The sequence below is a fragment of the Pimephales promelas genome, chromosome 12 (assembly GCF_988280905.1).
Source record: "Pimephales promelas chromosome 12, fPimPro1.hap1.1, whole genome shotgun sequence".
NCBI lineage: Eukaryota > Metazoa > Chordata > Actinopteri > Cypriniformes > Leuciscidae > Pimephales > Pimephales promelas.
In genome coordinates this window covers 34,119,419-34,142,331 of record NC_142780.1, presented here as the reverse complement: position 1 = coordinate 34,142,331, position 22,913 = coordinate 34,119,419, and the positions used below count along the sequence as shown (strand labels likewise).

The window sequence follows — 22,913 nt, the reverse complement described above, 5'->3', positions numbered from 1 at the left end:
GTCCCGATAAACCATGCCTTTATCAACAACGGTTTGAAATTTCCCTCGCCTATCAAATAGTTGTGCGGGATAGTTCTTTAAAACCCTGAGTGTACTGTTTGACCCCAAGTTTTTTTTTAAACGTGTTTTGACAGAGAAATTGCTCAGAGCACTCTTTTCAGTTTTCGAGTTTAATTAGCACCAGAGTTTGACCACAGTTAATTTGTCAGCGGTTTACAATTACAAATGACTTAAATCAGGTTTTAGTGAGGAGCTGTAAAGATTTATTTCATTGATGTTGAATAAACTGTTACAATGAATGCATGCACGTAATATGTAGCATTATAAATTATTCTGTAAGCTGATTTGATTACATATACAGTAGCATGAAGAGACCCGTCCAAAACCACAATCTGCAATGCATTTAATTTCTTCAGTCATAAACACGTTTCCTAGAACTCTCCGGGACTCATCATCCAGGATTGCTGTCAGCTGTGTGACCTTGTTAACCCGATCTATATAAGCCCGATTTATTCAGTCATTCATTGCAATTTTATACTATTAATTAAATAAGTCTTTCTCCTGCAAATTGTAAAAGATCTGTAGGCACATACAGTGTAGATTTTTCTTAAATCAAATGATTTGTAGTAGTTGTCTCGAGTCTCTCCTCCTCATGTGAACCAGATCATCATCTAAACTAGCTGGAAGCGTCTCATACAGAAGAACTCCCTCATGGAGAGCAGAAGCGTCCGTAAAACAAAATGCTCTTGGATGGATTGTGTCGGATGAAGAAAAGGAAAGGATGGTCTGCATTGAAGACCCGCGGGGGGGAATAACAGAAAAGCACCATGATGTCGCCGGTGGCTGCAGCCGCTTCGGTTCCTTCCTCGTTGACTTCAACAAAGGCTTTATGGATCACCTTCGACAGCACCAGGTCGTTGTTTGAGGACATGCCTGAAAGATTCACCTTCTGCAGGTCAAACACATCCTCCATTCCCATGCTGATCAGAAGACTCTTCATGTCGTATGTTTCCTCCATCTTGAATCTGGGCAGAGATATTTGAACCTCTTGTTGATGCATGACTTCTGGTTTGGTCCACTCCATGAGCTTCTCGTAGGTCAGTGCCTTTTCAAGCTGGATAATAAGAGAGACATGTCAGATGAATAGTTCAATCGAGATGAAAATGCTCCACAAGTAAACATCTGACTGGTCACAGCTGGATAATTAAGCATTCAAATCACCTTCTGAAGGCCAGTGGTGTCGTCTTCCATCTCGTTAGGAAGGATGATCAACATACTGAGATTCTCCCCGCCATACGGCAGCTCCAGAACCTGACTGTTGATCTCTGGGATGAAGCCCAGAGGAAACTTCTCCTTTTGATACATCATCTTCACTGGTTTAGTATGATTCTGCCAAACACAAATGGAAACACATTATAACCTTAAAATTTCATCATGACCGTTATAAATATGATTTAAAAGAGCATGAAATCTCACCTTGTTCAGCTTAAACTGTCCATCACTGGTGTCTTCCTTTGGGAATTTCTTCTCCCAGTTTCCCTTGAAGTAGATGGCGTTCACCAAAACCAGTTTCGTGATCTCATCGATGGCTCCCTGTGGCACCAAGTCCTTGATCTTTTCTAAAATACAAATGGACATTGTTCACTTTGAGCAGTGATTTGAACTGGTTGGGTTGATATTTTTAATTTATAACTCAAGAACTCATGAAGCCAAATATGGCCCATGAAAAGACATTTTTGCCCAACCTGAAGTGCTGAAAAAACATTTAAAAAAACTAGAATGCTTCAAATTGAGAGTAAGCTTATGCTGAATTTCACCTTGTGTTTTTTTCTCCACCCATTTGTTGATGTTGACACGAGCCGCCTCTGGTTTGTTCTTGAAGTCCACCTTCTCCAGTCCGGCTTCATAGTAGATTTTTGCGTCATTGAGGAATTTCTGTAACACATCAAACCGATTGAGGTGCAAATGATATTAGAGTTGAGCACATTTCCAGATCCTCCAGTGAATAAACCGAGTCTTACCTCAACAAACTGGTAGGATTGCTCTCCGTAGAGGCGGTTGGCAAGACTCAACGTATACGGGACTCCTGGTTTGTTCAGATCTCTTATAAACGTCTTGAAGCTGGAATGAATTTGGTCCTCAGGTTTTTCCTCTGGACATTTCTGTTTGAATGAACAATATCAGATTTAATCAGTTGAATCAGACGAACCCAAAGGATACATGCATCTCTACAGTAAATACAGATGTTCATGCAACAGAACCTTGACAGAATGTTTGCTAAAGTTCCCTGTTAACTGGGTTAGTGTTTGATGGAAATATTCATACGAAACCTTGAGTTCAGCAGGTGTCGGAGGACTCTGGGTTTGCTGCATCATTGGTGGTTCATTGTTAAAGCCCAGGACCTACACAACATTGTTATGGTAGAGTTAATAAAGATAACTCCAACATATTGTGAGTGCACTTCTCACATGCTCATTAGAAGAGTTTAAAATGTTTAAAAGAAAACTTATAATGTCAAACACATTCTTTGTTGATTTTGGCCCTCAAGCCTTTGATAATTGAGTGGAAAGAGTGATTCATTTCTGACACTTTACTGTTTATGCCAGGCTTGGAAATCAAATTACACAGATATCGAATACTTCCCTACATTTAAAGAGTAGTATGCACAGTATTTCAAAAACAGGTGAAAAATTCCCGGATGACCTTCCACGGTTCTGAAGAGCGCATTCATTTTCTATCCCATGAGGCCACAGGAGAGGATTTATGTATGGTAGTAAAGCGATGCAACTGATTCTGGTAGGTCACATGACATAATATGTCTGGATTACATTCATACTTCATTCAACACGCTTTAAAAAAAAAAATCATATTATGCATTATCACAGTACAGTGCAATACTCTGAAATGGAGGAAATGATCTTTATTATGTTTGTTTGTTGTAGGTGTATTTCAAAATAAACTCTGTCTAACTCTACTCTCCTGTCATCCTCTTTTAAAAGTATATTGTGTGAGATCACCTTATTCATCTGATCCGCTGTGTTTCCTCTTGCACCGAGCGACACCATGGCCAGAGCCGAGGAGATGCTGACAGGAGAGAAGAACACATTTCCTGATGCGTTTTCTTTGCTGATCTTCTTGAACAGGTCGAGGCAGAACTGTGTGTTTACTGCAGTCAAAGACTCCATTTTCACAAGCTAGAAAGTAAGAGAGAGCAACATTATCAACATGTGGAAATCTCAAACAGAGCATTGTTCAGGTCAGTTGTCATTTACTATGTAAACAACATCACATGCTTGTCTAAGAAACAGTAAATCCATGCTTTTTCTAGTAGTAGAACAGTAGTTTTCCCATAATTTTCATCCTTACACAGTTTTGTTCGCTTCAAGCACTTCCCAGAGTCTTTATCAGGAACGATGATGTTCTGTCGGAGGTGAATGAATAATCTGCAGAGTCACTATGTTTCCTTCTGAATATTGCCTCGCCCTGAAGAGCCCATCCTCTAAATCAATAAGCCCTTCTGTAAAACGTCTTGGGTTACTCAACCAAGATGATGGGAATGAGACGATGTTTGTGTGTGATGTCAGCGACTGCGGTTATGCCCACTGTGCGGGAAAAGTCTACGTTAGGGTGTCTATATTTTGATTACCAAAAACCAGGACACTCGGCCCGGCAAACTGATACACATATGATGCTCCGACCCTAATCAAACACACATGAAGCCAATCAAGGTCTTCAGGAATACTAAAGTTACAGGCAGCTGAATGTTTTTTTCAGGGTTGATGCTAAACTCTGCAGGACGGTGGCCCTCCAGGATCAGCGTTCACCACCCCTGCTCTAAATCAATCAGCCCTTCTGTAAAACATCTCGGGTTACTCAACCAAGATGAGAGAATGAGAGGATATGCGTGTGTGATTTCACCGATTGACTGCCGTTATGCCCACTGAGTAGTGCATTGGTTTTCAGCGTGAAGGCTGCGAAACACACACACACACACACACACACACACACACACACACACACACACACACACACACACAACACATCTAAAATAGTTATCCTAATTATCAATGTTGTGCATCTTTGCAATGAGATGGGAAAAGTAAATGTGCACGTCCCGATAAACCATGACTTTATTATTAACGGTTTGAAATTTCCCTCGCCTATCAAATAGTTTTGCGGGATAGTTCTTTAAAAGCAGAGAAAGTTTTGACAGAGAAATTGCTCAGAGCACTCTTTTTAGTTAGCACTTTAACTCGTTTAGTTAGCACCAGAGTTTGACCACAGTTCATTTGTCAGCGGTTTACAATTAAAAATGACTTGCATCAGGTTTTATTAAAGAATTGTAAAAGATTTATTTCATTTATGTTGAATATACTGTTACAGTGAATGCATGCACGTAATATGTAGCATTATAAATTATTCTGTAAACTGATAGATTTGATTTCATATACAGTAGCATGAAGAGACCCATCCAAAACCACAACCTAAATGAGATTCAGGACAACTGCAATGCATTTAATTTCTTCAGTCATAAACACGTTTCCTAGAACTCTCCGGGACTCATCATCCAGGATTGCTGTCCGCTGTGTGACCTTGTTAACCCGATCTATATAAGCCAGATTTAGTCATTCATTGCAATTTTATACTATTAATTAAATAAGTCTTTCTCCTGTAAATTGTAAAAGATCTGTAGGCACATAAAGTGTAGATTTTTCTTAAATCAAATGATTTGTTATAGTTGTCTCGAGTCTCTCCTACTCATTTGAACCAGATCATCGTCTAAACTAGCTGGAAGCGTCTCATGCAGCAGAACTCCCTCATGGAGAGCAGAAGCGTCCGTAAAACAAAATGCTCTTGGTTGGATTGTGTCGGATGAAGAAAAGGAAAGGATGGTCTGCGTTGAAGACCCGCGGGGGGGAATAAGAACAAAACTTTATGACAACGCCGGTGGCTGCAGCCGCTTCGGTTCCTTCCTCGTTGACTTTAACAAAGGCTTTATGGATCACCTTCGACAGCACCAGGTCGTTGTTGAAGGACATGCCTGAAAGATTCACCTTCTGCACGTCAAACACATCCTCCATTCCCATGCTGATCAGAAGACTCTTCATGTCGTATTTTTCCTCCATCTTGAATCTGGGCAGAGATATTTGAACCTCTTGTTGATGCATGACTTCTGGTTTGGTCCACTCCATGAGCTTCTCGTAGGTCAGTGCCTTTTCAAGCTGGATAATAAGAGAGACACGTCAGATGAATAGTTCAATCGAGATGAAAATGCTCCACAAGTAAACATCTGACTGGTCACAGCTGGATAATTAAGCATTCAAATCACCTTCTGAAGGCCAGTGGTGTCGTCTTCCATCTCGTTAGGAAGGATGATCAACATACTGAGATTCTCCCCGTCATACGGCAGCTCCAGAACCTGACTGTTGATCTCTGGGATGGAGGCCAGAGGAAACTTCTCCTTTTGATGCATCATCTTCACTGGTTTAGTATGATTCTGCCAAACACAAATGGAAACACATTATTACCTTAAAATTTCATCATGACTGTTAAAAATATGATTTAAAAGAGCATGAAATCTCACCTTGTTCAGCTTAAACTGTCCATCACTGGTGTCTTCCTTTGGGAATTTCTTCTCCCAGTTTCCCTTGAAGTAGATGGCGTTCACCAAAACCAGTTTCGTCATCGCATCGATGGCTCCCTGTGGCACCAAGTCCTTGATCTTGTCTAAAATACAAATGGACATTGTTCACTTTGAGCAGTGATTTGAACTGGTTGGGTTGATATTTTTAATTTATAACTCAAGAACTCATGAAGCCAAATATGGCCCATGAAAAGACATTTTTGCCCAACCTGAAGTGCTGAAAAAACATTTAAAAAAACTAGAATGCTTCAAATTGAGAATAGGCTTATGCTGAATTTCACCTTGTGTTTTTTTCTCCACCCATTTGTTGATGTTGACGCGAGCCGCCTCTGGTTTGCTCTTGAAGTCCACCTTCTCCAGTCCGGCTTCATAGTAGATTTTTGCGTCATTGAGGAATTTCTGTAACACATCAAACCGATTGAGGTGCAAATTATATTAGAGTTGAGAACATTTCCAGATCCTCCAGTGAATAAATCGAGTCTCACCTCAACAAACTGGTAGGATTGCTCTCCGTAGAGGCGGTTGGCGAGACTCAACGCATACGGGACTCCTGGTTTGTTCAGCTCACTCATAAACTTGTTGAAGCTGGAATGAATTTGGTCCTCAGGTTTTTCCTCTGGACATTTCTATTTGAATAAACAATATCAGATTTAATCAGTTGAATCAGACGAACCCAAAGGATACATGCATCTCTACAGTAAATACAGATGTTCATGCAACAGAACCTTGACAGAATGTTAGCTAAAGTTCCCTGTTAACTGGGTTAGTGTTTGATGGAAATATTCATACGAAACCTTGAGTTCAGCAGGTGTCGGAGGACTCTGGGTTTGCTGCATCATTGGTGCTTCATTGTTAAAGCCCAGGACCTACACAACATTGTTATGGTAGAGTTAATAAAGATAACTTCAACATATTGTGAGTGCACTTCTCACATGCGCATTAGAAGAGTTTAAAATGTTTAAAAGAAAACTTATAATGTCAAACACATTCTTTGTTGATTTTGGCCCTCAAGCCTTTGATAATTGAGTGGAAAGAGTGATTCATTGCTCACACTTTACTGTTTATGCCAGGCTTGGAAATCAAATTACACAGATATCGAATACTTCCCTACATTTAAAGAGTAGTATGCACAGTATTTCAAAAACAGGTGAAAAATTCCCGGATGACCTTCCACGGTTCTGAAGAGCGCATTCATTTTCTATCCCATGAGGCCACAGGAGAGAATTTATGTATGGTAGTAAAGCGATGCAACTGATTCTGGTAGGTCACATGACATAATATGTCTGGATTACATTCATACTTCATTCAACACGCTTTAAAAAAAAAATCATATTATGCATTATCACAGTACAGTCCAATACTCTGAAATGGAGGAAATGATCTTTATTATGTTTGTTTGTTGTAGGTGTATTTCAAAATAAACTCTGTCTAACTCTACTCTCCCGTCACCCTCTTTTAAAAGTATATTGTGTGAGATCACCTTATTCATCTGATTCGCTGTGTTTCCTCTTGCACCGAGCGACACCATGGCCAGAGCCGAGGAGATGCTGACAGGAGAGAAGAACACATTTCCTGATGCGTTTCCTCCGCTGATCTTCTTGAACAGGTCGAGGCAGAACTGTGTGTTTGCTGCAGTCAAAGACTCCATTTTCACAAGCTAGAAAGTAAGAGAAAAATATCAGCATGTGGAAATCTCAAACAGAGCATTGTTCAGGTCAGTTGTCATTTACTATGTAAATAACATCACATGCTTGTCTAAGAAACAGTAAATCCATGCTTTTTCTGGTAGTAGAACAGTAGTTTTTCCATAATTTTCATCCTTACACAGTTCTGTTCGCTTCAAGCACTTCCTAGAGTCTTTAGCAGGAACGATGATGTTCTGTCGGAGGTGAATGAATGATCTGCTGAGTCACTATGTTTCCTTCTGAATATTGCCTCGCCCTGAAGAGCCCGTCCTCTAAATCAATAAGCCCTTCTGTAAAACATCTCAGGTTACTCAACCAAGATGATGGGAATGAGAAGATATGCGTGTGTGATGTCAGCGAGTGACTGCGGTTATGCCCACTGAGTAGCGCATTGGTTTTCAGCGTGAAGGCCGCGAAACTCACACAACACATCTAAAATAGTTATCCTAATTATCAATTTTGTGCATCTTTGCAATGAGAAGGAAGCCATGGGAAAAGTAAAGGAGCAGGTCCAGGGAAACACTGACTTTATTAATAACGGTTTGAAATTTCCCTCGCCTGTCAAATAGTTTTGCGGGATAGTTCTTTAAAAGCAGAGAAAGTTTTGACAGAGAAATTGCTCAGAGCACTCTTTTCAGAAACCAGTTTTCTTTGAGTTTAATTAGCACCAGAGTTTGACCACAGTTCATTTGTCAGCGGTTTACAATTACAAATGACTTAAATCAGGTTTTATTGAGGAGCTGTAAAGATTTATTTCATTTATGTTGAAAATACTGTTACAGTGAATGCATGCACGTAATATGTAACATTATAAATTATTCTGTAAACTGATAGATTTGATTACATATACAGTAGCATGAAGAGACCCGTCCAAAACCACAACCTAAATGAGATTCAGGACAACTGCAATGCATTTAATTTCTTCAGTCATAAACACGTTTCCTAGAACTCTCCGGGACTCATCATCCAGGATTGCTGTCCGCTGTGTGACCTTGTTAACCCGATCTATATAAGCCAGATTTATTCAGTCATTCATTGCAATTTTATACTATTAATTAAATAAGTCTTTCTCCTGTAAATTGTAAAAGATCTGTAGGCACATACAGGATAGATTTTTCTTAAATCAAATGATTTGTAATAGTTGTCTCGAGTCTCTCCTCCTCATGTGAACCAGATCATCATCTAAACTAGCTGGAAGCGTCTCATGCAGCAGAACTCCCTCATGGAGAGCAGAAGCGTCCGTAAAACAAAATGCTCTTGGATGGATTGTGTCGGATGAAGAAAAGGAAAGGATGGTCTGCGTTGAAGACCTGCGGGAATCTACAACAATCTACCATTACGATGGCGCCGGTGGCTGCAGCCGCTTCGGTCCCTTCCTCGTTGACTTCAACAAAGGCTTTATGGATCACCTTCGACAGCACCAGGTCGTTGTTGGAGGACATGCCTGAAAGATTCACCTTCTGCAGGTCAAACACATCCTCCATTCCCATGCTGATCAGAAGACTCTTCATGTCGTATTTTTCCTCCATCTTGAATCTGGGCAGAGATATCTGAACCTCTTGTTGACGCATGACTTCTGGTTTGGTCCACTCCATGAGCTTCTCGTAGGTCAGTGCCTTTTCAAGCTGGATAATAAGAGAGACATGTCAGATGAATAGTTCAATCGAGATGAAAATGCTCCACAAGTAAACATCTGACTGGTCACGGCTGGATAATTAAGCTTTCAAATCACCTTCTGAAGGCCAGTGGTGCTGTCTTTTATCTTATTTGGAAGGATGATCAACATACTGAGATTCTCCCCGTCATACGGCAGCTCCAGAACCTGACTGTTGATCTCTGGGATGGAGGCCAGGGGAAACATCTCCTCTTGATGCATCATCTTCACTGGTTTAGTTTGATTCTGCCAAACATCAGTGGAAACTAGGGGTTGAACCGACTAGTCAATTAGTCGACTAGTCGACCTTAATGCAATGCCGTGATGCTTTTAGCCTGACGTCAACTAGTCGCTTTGATCATGTGACACTATATGATTGCGCTAATTTTAATAGTATATGGCCGTGTTAAAGACGACAACAGATGAAGAGCCCAGAGGGTCATTGCAGCAAGAAAGCAGCATTGGTACATAAAGCGTATGGGAATACTTTACTAACGTAGCACCACTATATTGTTGAAAAAGAAAGTGAAAGCATGACGCACGCTCTCTGTTTTACTGGGAAATGAGAGCAGTGTCTTTTAAAATCATTCAAACGTTAGCCTATTTTTTTCATATATTTATTACATATTAATGCATCTAATTCACCCGCAATCAATAGGAATATTATTTGGTATTACTTAGATCCATCACTAACGTGCAGATGTGAATTTATAGCTTTTTTTCTTTTTCTTTTCATCCTGTTGTAAACAGCGGGCTGTTTAGCTAACGTTACATCTGGCCACTTCACGTGTTTCTGTGATCTGATTGCGAAAAGACCAGTATAAGCTAAATGCCCTCCGAAACGCATTGGAGACGGATATTTAAATCCGATCGCTCAAACCACTTCATGAGGAGGTCTAGGCCGCTTTACAGACGAAACTGGACTCGTGTAAAGGCATCTGGTTGTTGAAACCGCATATGTAAATTGGACTTCTCCCAAAAATGCTGAAATAAAACGTGTGAGAGCAGCCTGTGCTATTATATTCATGACGAAGCTATAACACGCACCGCAGCTGAGCATCTATTTATAAAGCCAACGTGCAAACTATCGTAAATCAAAGTGAAAGTAAGTCACAGACGCTTATCGCACAATCATCTTCGTTAAAAGTAGAGAAACAAAATGATCTTACCAGTGCTGTCTCTCTTATTGCGGTCTTTGATTGTGAAATTAGCCGATGATCAATAAAATGCAGCTCATTACTGTTGCTTTCGATGACAAACTCCGTTAAATCTGCATATAGCGCGTTGTTTGAAGATCGGATGTGAAAACATATTTATGTGACCAGTGTAATGGAATCGTTTTGATAAATCAGGTCAGTAAAAAAGCATGAAGTGTCGAGGTGTAAACGGCCCCATTATGAGCTGTCAGCATCTGTATAATTTTCTGTTAATTAATTGCAAATTGTGGCATGTTGCAAATCTGTCACATCTCTTGTGTTTTTATGAATGACGTCAGCGACTAGTCGACATCGACTCGACTTTGATGTCATAACAGTCGACTTCAAAAAATCTGAAGTCGTTCAACCCCTAGTGGAAACACATTATAACCATAAAATTTCTTCATTACTGTTATAAATATTATTTATAGAGCATGAAATCTCACCTTGTTCAGCTTAAACTGCCCATCTCTGGTGTCTTCCTTTGGGAATTTATTCTCCCAGTTTCCCTTGAAGTAGATGGCGTTCACCAAAACCAGTTTGGTCATCTCATCGATGGATCCCTGTGGCAACAAGTCCTTGATCTTGTCTAAAATACAAATGGACATTGTTCACTTTGAGCAGTGATTTGAACTGGTTGGGTTGATATTTTTACTATAAAACTCAAGAACCCATGAAGCCAAACATGGCCCATGAAAAGACAATTTTGCTGAACCTAAAGTGCTGAAAAAACATTTAAAAAAAAAAAAAAACTAGAATGCTTCAAATGTCAGAATAAGATTCAAATTGAGAATAAGTTTATGCTGGATTTCACCTTGTGTTTTTTTCTCCACCCATTTGTTGATGTCGATGCGAGCCGCCTCTGGTTTGTTCTTGAAGTCCACCTTCTCCAGTCCGGCTTCATAGTAGCTTTTTGCGTCATTGAGGAATTCCTGTAACACATCAAACCGATTGAGGTGCAAATGATATTAGAGTTGAACACATTTCCAGATCCTCCAGTGAATAAACCGAGTCTCACCTCAACAAACTGGTAGGATTGCTCTCCGTAGAGGCGGTTGGCGAGACTCAACGCATACGGGACTCCTGGCTTGTTCAGATCGCTCATGAACTTGTTGAAGCTGGAATGAATTTGGTCCTCAGGTTTTTCCTCTGGACATTTCTGTTTGCATCAACAATATCAGATTTAATCAGTTGAATCAGACGAACCCAAAGGATACATGCATCTCTACAGTAAATACAGATGTTCATGCAACAGAACCTTGACAGAATGTTTGCTAAAGTTCTCTGTTAACTGGGTTAGTGTTTGATGGAAATATTCATACGAAACCTTGAGTTCAGCAGGTGTCGGAGGACTCTGGGTTTGCTGCATCATTGGTGCTTCATTGTTAAAGCCCAGGACCTACACAACATTGTTATGGTAGAGTTAATAAAGATAACTTCAACATATTGTGACTGCACCTCTCACATGCTCATTAGAAGAGTTTAACATGTTTAAAAGAAAACTTATAATGTCAAACATATTCTTTGTTGATTTTGGCCCTCGAACCTTTGATAATTGGGTGGAAAGAGTGATTCATTGCTCACACTTTACTGTTTATGCCAGGCTTGGAACTCAAATTACACAGATATCGAATACTACCCTACATTTAAAGAGTAGTATGCACAGTATTTCAAAAACAGGTGAAAAGTTCCCGGATGACCTTCCACGGTTCTGAAGAGCGCATTTGTTAGACAATTTTCTATCCCATGAGGCCACAGGAGAGGATTTATGTATGGTAGTAAAGCGATGCAACTGATTCTGGTAGGTCACATGACAGTAACAACATGGCGTAATATGTCTGGATTACAGTCATACAATGAAAACAATGCAGACCACTTTCTGGAAAAGCATGCACTCGTTGCCCAAAGGCTTGCATCACTTCCTGCTCCCTCTGTCTAACTCTACTTTTCCGTCACCCTCTTTTAAAAGTATATTGTGTGAGATCACCTTATTCATCTGATCCGCTGTGTTTCCTCTTGCACCGAGCGACACCATGGCCAGAGCCGAGGAGATGCTGACAGGAGAGAAGAACACATTTCCTGATGCGTTTTCTTTGCTGATCTTCTTGAACAGGTCGAGGCAGAACTGTGTGTTTGCTGCAGTCAAAGACTCCATTTTCACAAGCTAGAAGGTAAGAGAGAAAAAATATCAGCATGTGGAAATCTCAAACAGAGCATTGATCGGGTCAGTTGTCATTTACTATGTAAACAACATCACATGCTTGTCTAAGAAACAGTAAATCCATGCTTTTTCTCTCATGACAGCAGTTTTGTTAAAATAAAATAGTAGTAGAACAGTAGTTTTTCCATCATTTTCATCCTTACACACACCTTATGACCCCAGCCGGTACTTTCCTGTTATCCGGAAATGGTATATGGTGGGGTCCAGATCGCCAAGTGCAACACATACAAGTCTAAACATGTGACAAACTGATAATCAGTATGCTACAGAATATCTCATTGGTATTATATATCCACACTCTCTTCTCTCGTGACTTGTGCTCTCTCCCTCTCTCTCACACACAAACTCTCCTCTCTTTCCCTCACACACACTTTCTCTCTCTCTCTCTCTCTCTCTCTCTCTCTCTCTCTCTCTCTCTCTCTCTCTCTCTCTCTCTCTCTCTCTCTCTCTCTCTCTCACACACACACACACACGACACGATTATGCCACACTTACCCCGCGATTGTCATACAGTAACGTTATTTTGAAAAAACGCTGTCCGCAGATCAGTATTTGACGCGATTTGCCCCGTATTCGTAAGCAGAAAACGGTTGATTTCTCCGTCGCTTACCGAATCTCTGTTTTCTTCGGAGGAGTTTGGCTGCTTATGGCTTCGCACACCCTACAGCCTCTCACAAGATAGAAAGAAAACAGAAAGGCAAAATAGTTTAGCGATTCGATATGTGTGCAGGTCAGGAGGCGGGACTCAGATCTATTAACCATTTGTGTTATTGGTAATTTTTTTGAACGATGACAAAAGAAAAATAATTAACGTTACTGCAGTAGCAGCTAAATAGATAACCAAAATGTCTACTTAAGTAAGATAAAGTATTTGTACTTTGTAACTTGACACCTCTGGTAACCAAGTTCCACTTTACTAGCCGTTTACTAGCAGGACATTTTGGACATATCAGGAGAAGAACTATAGCCTAATACGCTGAGGGAAGAATTTATTCTATCTCAGATTGAGTCTGACATAGAACGGGCAGTGAACTTTAGGGTGGTCACTACTGCACTGGGAAAACTATTTAATTCAGTAGGTGGCGGTAATGCAACACTTTGGATGCCAACTGCCATAAAACCCCAAAGAAGAGGTCATAGAAGAAGTGAGGCCACTGCTGACAAACAGTGAGTTTATTTACATTTATGCATTTACTGATGCTTTTAAATGATATTCAAAGTAGTTTGAGTTTGACTTGAGCTACAGTTTATCTGTTAACTATTTTTTGTGAAAAATTCGATTTTTGAAGGCAGTTTTTTCTAGTTATGATGGATTGTTTGTCTTTGAAAGTGTCACACAACCACATGCAGTGAAGATTTTTCGATTTTGCTCATAAAATAAAACTTAACATTAGAATAACTTAAAGATAAAATAAAAAAAAGTAGTAATAATACTGAAATCAAGTAATATTTAGTGATATTAAGATCAATGGAAGCATACCTTCCGTGCTATTTTGTGTGTGTTAGACTGAACAAAATTATAAACACAATACTGTTGTTTTTTCCCCCATTTTTCATGTGCTGAACTCAAAGATCTAAGACTTTTTCTATGTACACAAAAGGGCTATTTCTCTCAAATATTGGGTGACACTTTATTTTGATGGTCCCTTTTGAACATTTTGTTGACTATAAATAACTTTGCAACTACATGTCAACTAATTCTCATTAGAGTGTTAGTAGACTGTTTAATATCTGCCAACTCTTTATTTTGTTTATCCTCCACCAGACTTTCTACTGACTTTAAGTGACTTTGCAAGTACATGTAAACTTATTCGAACTAAAACCCTACCAGTCTACTAACACCCTAATGTGAGTTAGTAGACATGTAGGTGTAACGTTACTTATAGTCAACAGAATGTGTTAAAGGGACCATAAAACTAAAGTGAAACCAAATATTGTTCGTAAATCTGTGTTAGTGAGCACTTCTCCTTTGCTGAGATAATCCATCCACCTCACAAGTGTGGCATATCAAGATGCTGATTAGTCAGCATGACCATTGCACAGGTGTGCCTAAAGGCGGGCATACACTGTGCGATGTCTGTGCGATTTCAGCAAGGTACCTACTCACACTGAACGAGTAAATCGCATGCGATGCAAAGCCAAAGTTCAGGATTTATGTGCTCACACTGTACGGTCCGATCGTCGAGCTGCGACTTCACTGCTCACACTATACGTGTAATATCTGCGATAACCCCCTGGATTGCGCCTATTTACGTGCATGTATCCAGAGATATTGTCAAAACAAGCATCTGCAATCAGTATCCAGATGATTTAGTATTTTCAATTTATGCATTTAATTATTATTATTATTATTATTATTATTATTATTATATTATCATTATTAGGGGAGGCCTATAGGCTAATTTTACTATTAAATTGATCCGCTATTTGCCACGCAATATTTTCACAGCACATAACCAACGTGCTGTGAGGAATATTAATCTTACTCCTCATTAAAAATTGTCTAAAACATTTAGGTCGATTACAATGAATTATATACATATAAAATAACTATTAACAGTCTATAATATGTCCGAACATTGCCATTATTAATCATCAATGAAAATTAAAAACATGTTTATTTCAAAAACATTGTTTGACAAAATAATAAAAGAGGTGTTACATATCAGGTGGCTTGAAGACGGTGGGTAATATTATCCATTTTGCAACACGAACTGGAGGTTAAGCAACAGTAATTTGTAGCTCGTTTTTATTTTAATTTTATTTTTGCTGCAGATGAAATGGTTAAACTTCTGTTTTCGCGCAGGCGCAGTGAGGGAAAAAACACTGAGTTTAGGGCAATCGGTTCGTAGCTTTGCTTCAACTGTGCGATATAGTCACGAGGAGCGACCAAAATTTCTGACATGCCAGAAATTCATCCAACCATCCGATTGTCGATCGTGAGAGGTTAATCGCCCCTCGTTTCTCCCTGTACACTGCACGAACACTGCACGACAAACGACGCACGACAAAGCTGAAAATCGGTCCGACAAGAAAATGAGTCGCACGAGTCAGAATTCGGCTCAAAATCGGACGAAAATCGCACAGTGTATGCCCGCCTTTAGGCTGGCCACAATAAAAGGCCACTATAAAATGTGCAGTTTTATCTCACAGCACAATGCCACAGATGTCGGAAATTTTGAGGGAGTGTTCAATGTATGCATTTCCCCCGATCTCTCTGCTCCCAGGGAGACTGATCTCATGAAGTAGCGTGTGTATGACACGCCAATTCGTATTTCCATTTTTGGCGTGCTATCAAGACGCATAATCGCTTTTCAGCGTGTTTATGAACGCCGTTGACTTAACGTTATTACTGTATAAATATATGACTTACCTCAACCCCGTCCCTAAACCTAACCGTCACTGGGGTTAATGGCATTTATGACTATTCCCTTACCATCCTAGGAAAAAAAAAGATCGCTCCCCAGATGTAGATCTACATTTTACTCCGTTTTGCACGGACATTTGACTGCGTGTACAAACAGGCGGAATCACTCGGAGGTTAATGGCGTAGACATACACGCATACACGCGGATACACGCGGATAGCTCAAAATGTGTAGAGATAACACGCCACTTGACTCGAAAGTGGCGTGTATGTTTACGCAAAAGTCATGATGTCATGTTGTCACAGGAGTTTTGGAGAGGGCCCGTCACAAGGGGGTCTGTCTACTACTAGTAGCCCCATTGTGGCCAGAATATGGTTCTCAGACATATCCTATGGAGGGCCCTCTAGGAGTGATATCTCCATCAGGAATATTTCACCCTTGGCCGGAGTTATGGAAACTGTGGGTCTGGACCCTGAAGGGGGCACAGTACCGAGAGGCTGGACTTTCAGCAGGAGTAGCCGAGACCATGATGAGGTCTAGAGCTCCCTCCACAAGAAAGTTGTATCACCTAAAATGGAGTTTTTCACTATTTGGTGTAGAGAGTGTGAGGTGGACCCAGTTAACTCCCCGGTGGCTTCAGTACAGGAGTTCCTCTATGATCGCTTCTCTGCTGATCTTACCCCCGTTCACACTCAGGGTGTACATGGCTGCCATTTCGGCTTTCCACACTATTCTGGGTGATGGCCCTTTGGGAAAACATCAGCTGGTCGCACGTTCCTCCATGGGGCTAGGAGGATGAGATCTGCGACTCAGACGGGTTCTCGAAGGGATGGGTTGAGGCCCCCTTCGAACCTCCGGAGTCGGCGGAGGCCAAGAACCTTTCCCTCAAGGTGCATTTTTATTACCTATTACTTCTCTGTGGAGAGTAGGATCTCTTCAGAACCTTTCTATATCTTATGGGTGCCAAGTTTGCTCCAGTCGATATCTTGTGTTCCAGGCCGGGCTATGTGCCTAAAGTGCCATATAATGTTACTCAGCCTATGGTTCTACAGGCTTTTCATCCTCCACCTCACGGCAGATGAAGTAAGACTTAATTTGCTCTGCCCTGTCAGAGCTCTCAAGATTAATGTCCAGAGGTCTTCCTTATGGCAAAAGTCAGACCAGTTGCTGGTGTGCTTCGGGTCGCCCAAGAAGGGCCTTCCCGCATCCAAACAGACCATCAGTAACATCCGTTCAGGTTATCTCTATGGCCTATAAGGTGCGCAGCTTGCCTTCATCTTTGGCTGTGAGGTGTCATTCAACCAGAGGCATGGCATCCTCTAGAACCCTCCTTTCAGGGGTCCCGATCCAAGAAGTGTGTGGTGCGGCAGGATGGGCCACCCCTCAGATTTTTATCAGACTCTATAGCCTGGACATTCCTTCCACGCCAGACAAACTAGTCCTCTCGTCCTAAGTGTCCCTGTGCACAGCTTCACAGTGAGACAGGCAGGGGTCCCTGTGGCATAGTGGGTACTCGTTCCACAAAGTGTCGTATCAACGCAGTGCGAGTTCCCTCGAAACGGAACGTCTCGGGTTACGACTTTAACCCTTGTTCCCTGAGAAGGGCACGAGAGACTTCCACTGCCTGGGAGTTATTTCTTTGCAAAAGCTAACTCTTTTGTGTGCCCTTTGTAGCTTCCGTGTCTGCCGTCACATGTTATGTCATGACGCAACGCCAATCAGGATTGGAATAGTTTCATTCATTACTCAGATGCGCTACGCTGGGGGCATCCCCGCGCAAAGTGTCATTTCAGGGCAGTGTCTCGTTCGCTTCTCAGGGAACAAGTGTTACAGTCGTAAACCGTTCTATATGTCAAGCAGAGAGGAACACGGACCTCTCTGATAATGACAATTAAACTCAAAACTATACATAAAATGCAGTTCAAAAATACTGTAAATGACAACATCAAGCCCCAATCTAAAGTATTCCCTACCTTCATTAAACTGCTAATGGTACGTTTTTTTAGCAACTTTTAAACAGTAATATTATGAAACCGAATTCTTAAATGGTAAAAATATCAAATATAGCATTTTAGCCAATACATATTTTTGATTAAATTGTGTATATATTATAACATATACATGCTGATGTGACATTAATAAATCAAATCAAAAGGGTAGTTTAATTTCCTCTCCATGTTTTCACCCTCAACACTCTTTTCCGAAACCAGTTTTCTTTGAGTTTAGTTAGCACCAGAGTTTGACCACAGTTCACTTGTCAGCAGTTTAAAATTAAAAATGACTTAAATCAGGTTTTATTGAAGAGCTGTAAAGATTTATTTCATTTATGTTGAATATACTGTTACAGTGAATGCATCCAAAACCTCAACCTAAATAAGATTCAGGACAACTGTAGTGCATTTACTCTCCGGGACTCATCATCCAGGAATGCTGTCAGCTGTGTAACCTTGTTAACTCCATCTATATAAGCCCGATTTATTCAGTCATTCATTGAAATTTTATACTATTAATTAAATAAGTCATCACCTAGTAAGATCATCACCTAAACTAGCTGGAAGCGTCTCATGCAGCAGAACTCCCTCATGGAGAGCAGAAGCGTCCGTAAAACAAAATGCTCTTGGTTGGATTGTGTCGGATGAAGAAAAGGAAAGGATGGTCTGCGTTGAAGACCTGCGGGATCATACATGAATTCTCCGTGACGACTGCGGTGGCTGCAGCCGCTTCGGTTCCTTTCTCATTTACTTCAACAAAAGCTTTATGGATCACCTTCGACAGCACCAGGTCGTTGTTGGAGGACATGCCTGAAAGATTCACCTTCTGCAGGTCAAACACATCCTCCATTCCCATGCTGATCAGAAGACTCTTCATGGCGTATGTTTCCTCCATCTTGAATCTGGGCAGAGATATTTTAACCTTTTGTTGAGGCATGACTTTTGGTTTGGTCCACTCCATGAGCCTCTCGTACGTCAGTGCTTTTTCAAGCTGGATAATAAGAGAGACATGTCAGATGAATAGTTCAATCGAGATGAAAATGCTCCACAAGTAAACATCTGACTGGTCACGGCTGGATAATTAAGCGTTCAAATCACCTTCTGAAGGCCAGTGGTATCGTCTTCTATCTCGTTAGGAAGGATGATCAACATACTGAGATTCTTCCCGACATACGGCATCTCCAGAACCTGACTGTCCATCTCTTTGATGAACCCCAGAGGAAACTTCTCCTTTTGATACATCATCTTCACTGGTTTAGTTTGTTTCTGCCAAACATAAATGGAAACACATTATAACCTTAAAATTTCATCATGACTGTTATAAATATTATTTAAAGAGCATGAAATCTCACCTTGTTCAGCTTAAACTGTCCAGCTCTGGTGGTTAACTTTGAGAATTTCTTCTCCCAGTTTCCCTTGAAGTAGATGGCGTTCACCAAAACCAGTTTCGTCATCTCATCGATGGCTCCCTGTGGCACCAAGTCCCTGATCTTCTCTAAAATACAAATGGACATTGTTCACTTTGAGCAGTGATTTGAACTGGTTGGGTTGATATTTTTACTATATAACTCAAGAACCCATGGAGCCGAACATGGCCCATGAAAAGACATTTTTGCTGAACCTGAAGTGCTGAAAAAAACATTTTAAAAAAACTAGAATGCTTCAAATTGAGAATAAGTTTATGCTGGATTTCACCTTGTGTTTTTTGCTCCACCCATTTGTTGATGTTGACACGAGCCGCCTCTGGTTTGTTCTTGAAGTCCACCTTCTCCAGTCCGGCTTCATAGTAGATTTTTGAGTCATTGAGGAATTCCTGTAACACATCAAACCGATTGAGATGCAAATGATATTAGAGTTGAGCACATTTCCAGATCCTCCAGTGAATAAACCGAGTCTCACCTCAACAAACTGGTAGGATTGCTCTCCGTAGAGGCGGTTGGCGAGACTCAACGCATACGGGACTCCTGGTTTGTTCAGCTCGCTCATAAACTTGTTGAAGCTGGAATGAATTTGGTCTTCAGGTTTTTCCTCTGGACATTTCTGTTTGCATCAACAATATCAGATTTAATCAGTTGAATCAGACGAACCCAAAGGATACATGCATCTCTACAGTAAATACAGATGTTCATGCAACAGAACCTTGACAGAATGTTAGCTAAAGTTCCCTGTTAACTGGGTTAGTGTTTGATGGAAATATTCATACGAAACCTTGAGTTCAGCAGGTGTCGGAGGACTCTGGGTTTGCTGCATCATTGGTGGTTCATTGTTAAAGCCCAGGACCTACACAACATTGTTATGGTAGAGTTAATAAAGATAACTTCAACATATTGTGAGTGCACTTCTCACATGCTCATTAGAAGAGTTTAAAATGTTTAAAAGAAAACTTATAATGTCAAACACATTCTTTGTTGATTTTGGCCCTCAAGCCTTTGATAATTGAGTGGAAAGAGTGATTCATTGCTCACACTTTACTGTTTATGCCAGGCTTGGAACTCAAATTACACAGATATCGAATACAACAATTTAAGGACAAATGAAGATCTCAAAAGTCACTAGCATGAGTATTTATTTCTTATAAGAAAGGCAATTCACGCACAGACAACAGTCTGACATGAGAAGCGCAAAGGTCTTCTCCTCTTACACAGTTTATATTCCCAAAAATCCTCCTCTGCAAATGATGCCCCCTCCCCTTCTCATCTTTGGACTAAGGTCCTGCACGTACACACTTTTTAAATTCCCCTTACTTTAACACCTCTTATCAATGCATCTTCTCAACAAACACATGTCATTTCAAGAAAACCTAACCAAACAATGTCTGACTCCTAATGCACTCAAAGATATCTATTGCTAAGAAAAACAAGAACGTCCTTTTGCCCTGTCCTATTGACCAGACAGCAAAGAGGGTATTTATTGAGCAATGTAATTTTCCTTGACACACTCTACCTTTGAGTAAAATCACATCTATATAAAATAAGAACATATGTTTAAAGAACACGTCTATATGAAAACACATCTGTCTAAAATATAAACACATCTATGTTTACTAAAGCACACAAGCAGATATATATATATATATATATATATAGACCATTTCACAAGATGTAAACAACACTGGTCCAGAAGCACTTCCTGTTTCAGTTTGTAACTGTTTTCTTTATTTCACATGTAAAGAAAACATCTTAAAGATGTTTGTTTAACTTTTTGATTCAGTTTTAAATGTTCTGTTGGTTGTATTTTATCCCAGCTTTTATGTAGTGTTAAAAAACTGAAACAGGAAGTGCTTCTGGACCAGTGTTGTTTACATCTTGTGAAATGGTCTATATATATATATATATATATATATATATATATATATGTATTTCAAAAACAGTAGGTGAAATGTCCCCGGATGATCTTCCACGATTCTGAAGAGCACATTCGTTAGACACTTTTCTATCCCATGAGGCCACAGGAGAGGATTTATATATGGTAGTAAAGCGATGCAACTGATTCTGGTAGGTCACATGATGGTAACAACATGGCATAATATGTCTGGATTACATACTTCATTCAACACGCTTTAAAAATTCATATTAAGTATTATCACAGGACAGTCCTAAATGGAGGAAATGATCTTTATTGTGTTTGTTTGTTGTAGGTTTATTACAAAATAAACTCCGTCTAACTCTACTTTCCCGTCACCCTCTTTTAAAAGTATATTGTGTGAGATCACCTTATTCATCTGATCCGCTGTGTTTCCTCTTGCACCGAGCGACACCATGGCCAGAGCCGAGGAGATGCTGACAGGAGAGAAGAACACATTTCCTGATGCGTTTTCTTTGCTGATCTTCTTGAACAGGTCGAGGCAGAACTGTGTGTTTGCTGCAGTCAAAGACTCCATTTTCACAAGCTAGAAAGTAAGAGAGAGCAACATTATCAACATGTGGAAATCTCAAACAGTAAATCTATGCTTTTTCTCTCATATGACAGCAGTTTTGTTCAAATAAAACAGGACAGTAGTTTTTCCATAATTTTCATCCTTACACACAAAGAACTGTAATGTAAAAATCTGTTCGCTTCAAGCACTTCCCAGAGTTTTTAGCAGGAACGATGATGTTCTGTCGGAGGTGAATGAATAATCTGCACAGTCACCGTTTCCATTTAGTGATTGCCTCGTCCTGAAGAGCCCGTCCTCTAATCCAATCAGCTGTTCTGTAAAACGTCTCTCAACCAAGATGAGGCAATAGCATCAGGCTGCAGCCCCGCAAACTCACTTCTTGCTAGACACCAGTGGCTGGACACTATGGCAAGCCAATTTAGCATTTAAAAGTTAAGTTTGACTATCCAGAATTAAGAATTGTAGATATCAACAATGTCTTTCTAACTAGTCGTAATTACATCTTGGATAGTTGGAATTGTCATTCACGATATCTGTTACGTAATTGTGACTAGTCGAAATGACAGATAGAGAAATCTGTAATTCAGTTTTGACTAGGAATGTCTTAGATATCTGAAATGACAATTATGGCTAGGAAGAATGTAGTTGTGGATATCTCAAATGTTCTTTTTGACTAGGCAAAGCTGAATTACAGATATCTGCAACACATGTCAAGTCTAGCTGTTAAATGTTAAAATGGCTTGCCATATAGGCTGCAGCTGGTCACTCGGTGACGTCACAGAGATCACACATTGCCTCATCTGAGAGGCATCCAGCTGAAGCTCTGCAGGCTGATAGTCATGTTTGTTACTTATTTTTCTGGTGAAAATGTCTTGACTCAGGCTATAATGCAAATCGATTTTTCAAATTTGCAGATTCATATATGGAAGCTTGATATTATAATATTGATGACATGGCTATTATCTACCAACAAACATTGAATTTAATTAGCATATCCATTATGTAAAACAGTAGCCAATAGGCTAATGTTACTATGAAGAAGTTGGCTTGTAAACGTGAGCTACGCAATCTTTTGACGTTTGAAAAAAATAAAGCCCGTGACACTATATTCATATTCATAGACATGCTAAAATATATGCCAATGTACCTGGGTTGAGCAGTCTCCCCAAGATGTGAGAAGTCCTTCCTTCAGAAGTTCGGGGGTATCGCTTGTCAACAAATGCACATTCCCTAGTCTAGTGTAACCATGACAGATTTTATGACAGTAGTAGAAGACAA

General features: G+C 40.2%; 4 protein-coding genes across 7 annotated transcripts; all 4 read right to left on the bottom strand.

Annotated features, from left to right (window-relative positions):
* Positions 1 to 231: 231 nt before the first annotated feature.
* LOC148977070 (leukocyte elastase inhibitor-like) lies at positions 232 to 3,468 on the bottom strand. The gene is made up of 8 exons (XM_089118071.1): positions 3,367 to 3,468; positions 3,018 to 3,194; positions 2,331 to 2,402; positions 2,022 to 2,162; positions 1,818 to 1,935; positions 1,477 to 1,619; positions 1,222 to 1,389; positions 232 to 1,114 (listed from the first exon to the last, which is right to left on the bottom strand). Exons 2-8 carry the CDS (start codon positions 3,183 to 3,185, stop codon positions 710 to 712), a joined length of 1,215 nt encoding a protein of 404 aa, XP_088974197.1. The 5' UTR covers positions 3,186 to 3,194; positions 3,367 to 3,468; the 3' UTR covers positions 232 to 709.
* A 1,270-nt stretch (positions 3,469 to 4,738) lies between these two features.
* On the bottom strand, positions 4,739 to 7,585 carry LOC148977069 (leukocyte elastase inhibitor-like). The gene is made up of 8 exons (XM_089118068.1): positions 7,469 to 7,585; positions 7,125 to 7,301; positions 6,439 to 6,510; positions 6,130 to 6,270; positions 5,926 to 6,043; positions 5,585 to 5,727; positions 5,330 to 5,497; positions 4,739 to 5,222 (listed from the first exon to the last, which is right to left on the bottom strand). Exons 2-8 carry the CDS (start codon positions 7,290 to 7,292, stop codon positions 4,818 to 4,820), a joined length of 1,215 nt encoding a protein of 404 aa, XP_088974194.1. The 5' UTR covers positions 7,293 to 7,301; positions 7,469 to 7,585; the 3' UTR covers positions 4,739 to 4,817.
* Positions 7,586 to 7,803: 218 nt separating this feature from the next.
* LOC120491219 (leukocyte elastase inhibitor-like) lies at positions 7,804 to 13,106 on the bottom strand. 4 transcript variants are annotated; one of them, XM_039688912.2, is made up of 9 exons: positions 12,896 to 13,104; positions 12,550 to 12,632; positions 12,167 to 12,343; positions 11,507 to 11,578; positions 11,198 to 11,338; positions 10,994 to 11,111; positions 10,626 to 10,768; positions 9,062 to 9,229; positions 8,041 to 8,954 (listed from the first exon to the last, which is right to left on the bottom strand). In XM_039688912.2, exons 3-9 carry the CDS (start codon positions 12,332 to 12,334, stop codon positions 8,550 to 8,552), a joined length of 1,215 nt encoding a protein of 404 aa, XP_039544846.2. In that variant the 5' UTR covers positions 12,335 to 12,343; positions 12,550 to 12,632; positions 12,896 to 13,104; the 3' UTR covers positions 8,041 to 8,549. The 4 variants fall into 4 exon arrangements, with proteins under 4 accessions (XP_039544851.2, XP_039544846.2, XP_039544845.2 ...); XM_039688911.2 differs by lacking the exon at positions 12,550 to 12,632 and having other exon boundaries at positions 8,042 to 8,954; XM_039688913.2 differs by lacking the exon at positions 12,550 to 12,632 and having other exon boundaries at positions 8,042 to 8,954; positions 13,011 to 13,091.
* Positions 13,107 to 18,059: 4,953 nt separating this feature from the next.
* On the bottom strand, positions 18,060 to 22,874 carry LOC148977068 (leukocyte elastase inhibitor-like). The gene is made up of 8 exons (XM_089118070.1): positions 22,783 to 22,874; positions 21,471 to 21,647; positions 19,967 to 20,038; positions 19,658 to 19,798; positions 19,454 to 19,571; positions 19,111 to 19,253; positions 18,857 to 19,024; positions 18,060 to 18,749 (listed from the first exon to the last, which is right to left on the bottom strand). The coding sequence occupies exons 2-8, from the start codon at positions 21,636 to 21,638 to the stop codon at positions 18,348 to 18,350; spliced, it is 1,212 nt and encodes a 403-aa protein (XP_088974196.1). The 5' UTR covers positions 21,639 to 21,647; positions 22,783 to 22,874; the 3' UTR covers positions 18,060 to 18,347.
* Between the last annotated feature and the right edge of the window lie 39 nt (positions 22,875 to 22,913).

What these genes read in the sequence shown, in the direction of transcription:
- LOC148977070 (XM_089118071.1), bottom strand. Translation starts at nt 3,185, where the DNA reads ATGGAGTCTTTGACTGCAGTAAACACACAGTTCTGCCTCGACCTGTTC. An exon ending in CGACACCTGCTGAACTCAAG is followed by an intron (nt 2,163 to 2,330) that starts GTTTCGTATGAA and finishes TCATTCAAACAG; the next exon opens with AAATGTCCAGAGGAAAAACC. An exon ending in AATCCTACCAGTTTGTTGAG is followed by an intron (nt 1,936 to 2,021) that starts GTAAGACTCGGT and finishes GATGTGTTACAG; the next exon opens with AAATTCCTCAATGACGCAAA.
- LOC148977069 (XM_089118068.1), bottom strand. Translation starts at nt 7,292, where the DNA reads ATGGAGTCTTTGACTGCAGCAAACACACAGTTCTGCCTCGACCTGTTC. An exon ending in AATCCTACCAGTTTGTTGAG is followed by an intron (nt 6,044 to 6,129) that starts GTGAGACTCGAT and finishes GATGTGTTACAG; the next exon opens with AAATTCCTCAATGACGCAAA. An exon ending in ACACCACTGGCCTTCAGAAG is followed by an intron (nt 5,223 to 5,329) that starts GTGATTTGAATG and finishes CTTATTATCCAG; the next exon opens with CTTGAAAAGGCACTGACCTA.
- LOC120491219 (XM_039688912.2), bottom strand. Translation starts at nt 12,334, where the DNA reads ATGGAGTCTTTGACTGCAGCAAACACACAGTTCTGCCTCGACCTGTTC. An exon ending in CGACACCTGCTGAACTCAAG is followed by an intron (nt 11,339 to 11,506) that starts GTTTCGTATGAA and finishes TGATGCAAACAG; the next exon opens with AAATGTCCAGAGGAAAAACC. An exon ending in AATCCTACCAGTTTGTTGAG is followed by an intron (nt 11,112 to 11,197) that starts GTGAGACTCGGT and finishes GATGTGTTACAG; the next exon opens with GAATTCCTCAATGACGCAAA.
- LOC148977068 (XM_089118070.1), bottom strand. Translation starts at nt 21,638, where the DNA reads ATGGAGTCTTTGACTGCAGCAAACACACAGTTCTGCCTCGACCTGTTC. An exon ending in GGTGGAGCAAAAAACACAAG is followed by an intron (nt 19,254 to 19,453) that starts GTGAAATCCAGC and finishes TTTGTATTTTAG; the next exon opens with AGAAGATCAGGGACTTGGTG. An exon ending in ATACCACTGGCCTTCAGAAG is followed by an intron (nt 18,750 to 18,856) that starts GTGATTTGAACG and finishes CTTATTATCCAG; the next exon opens with CTTGAAAAAGCACTGACGTA.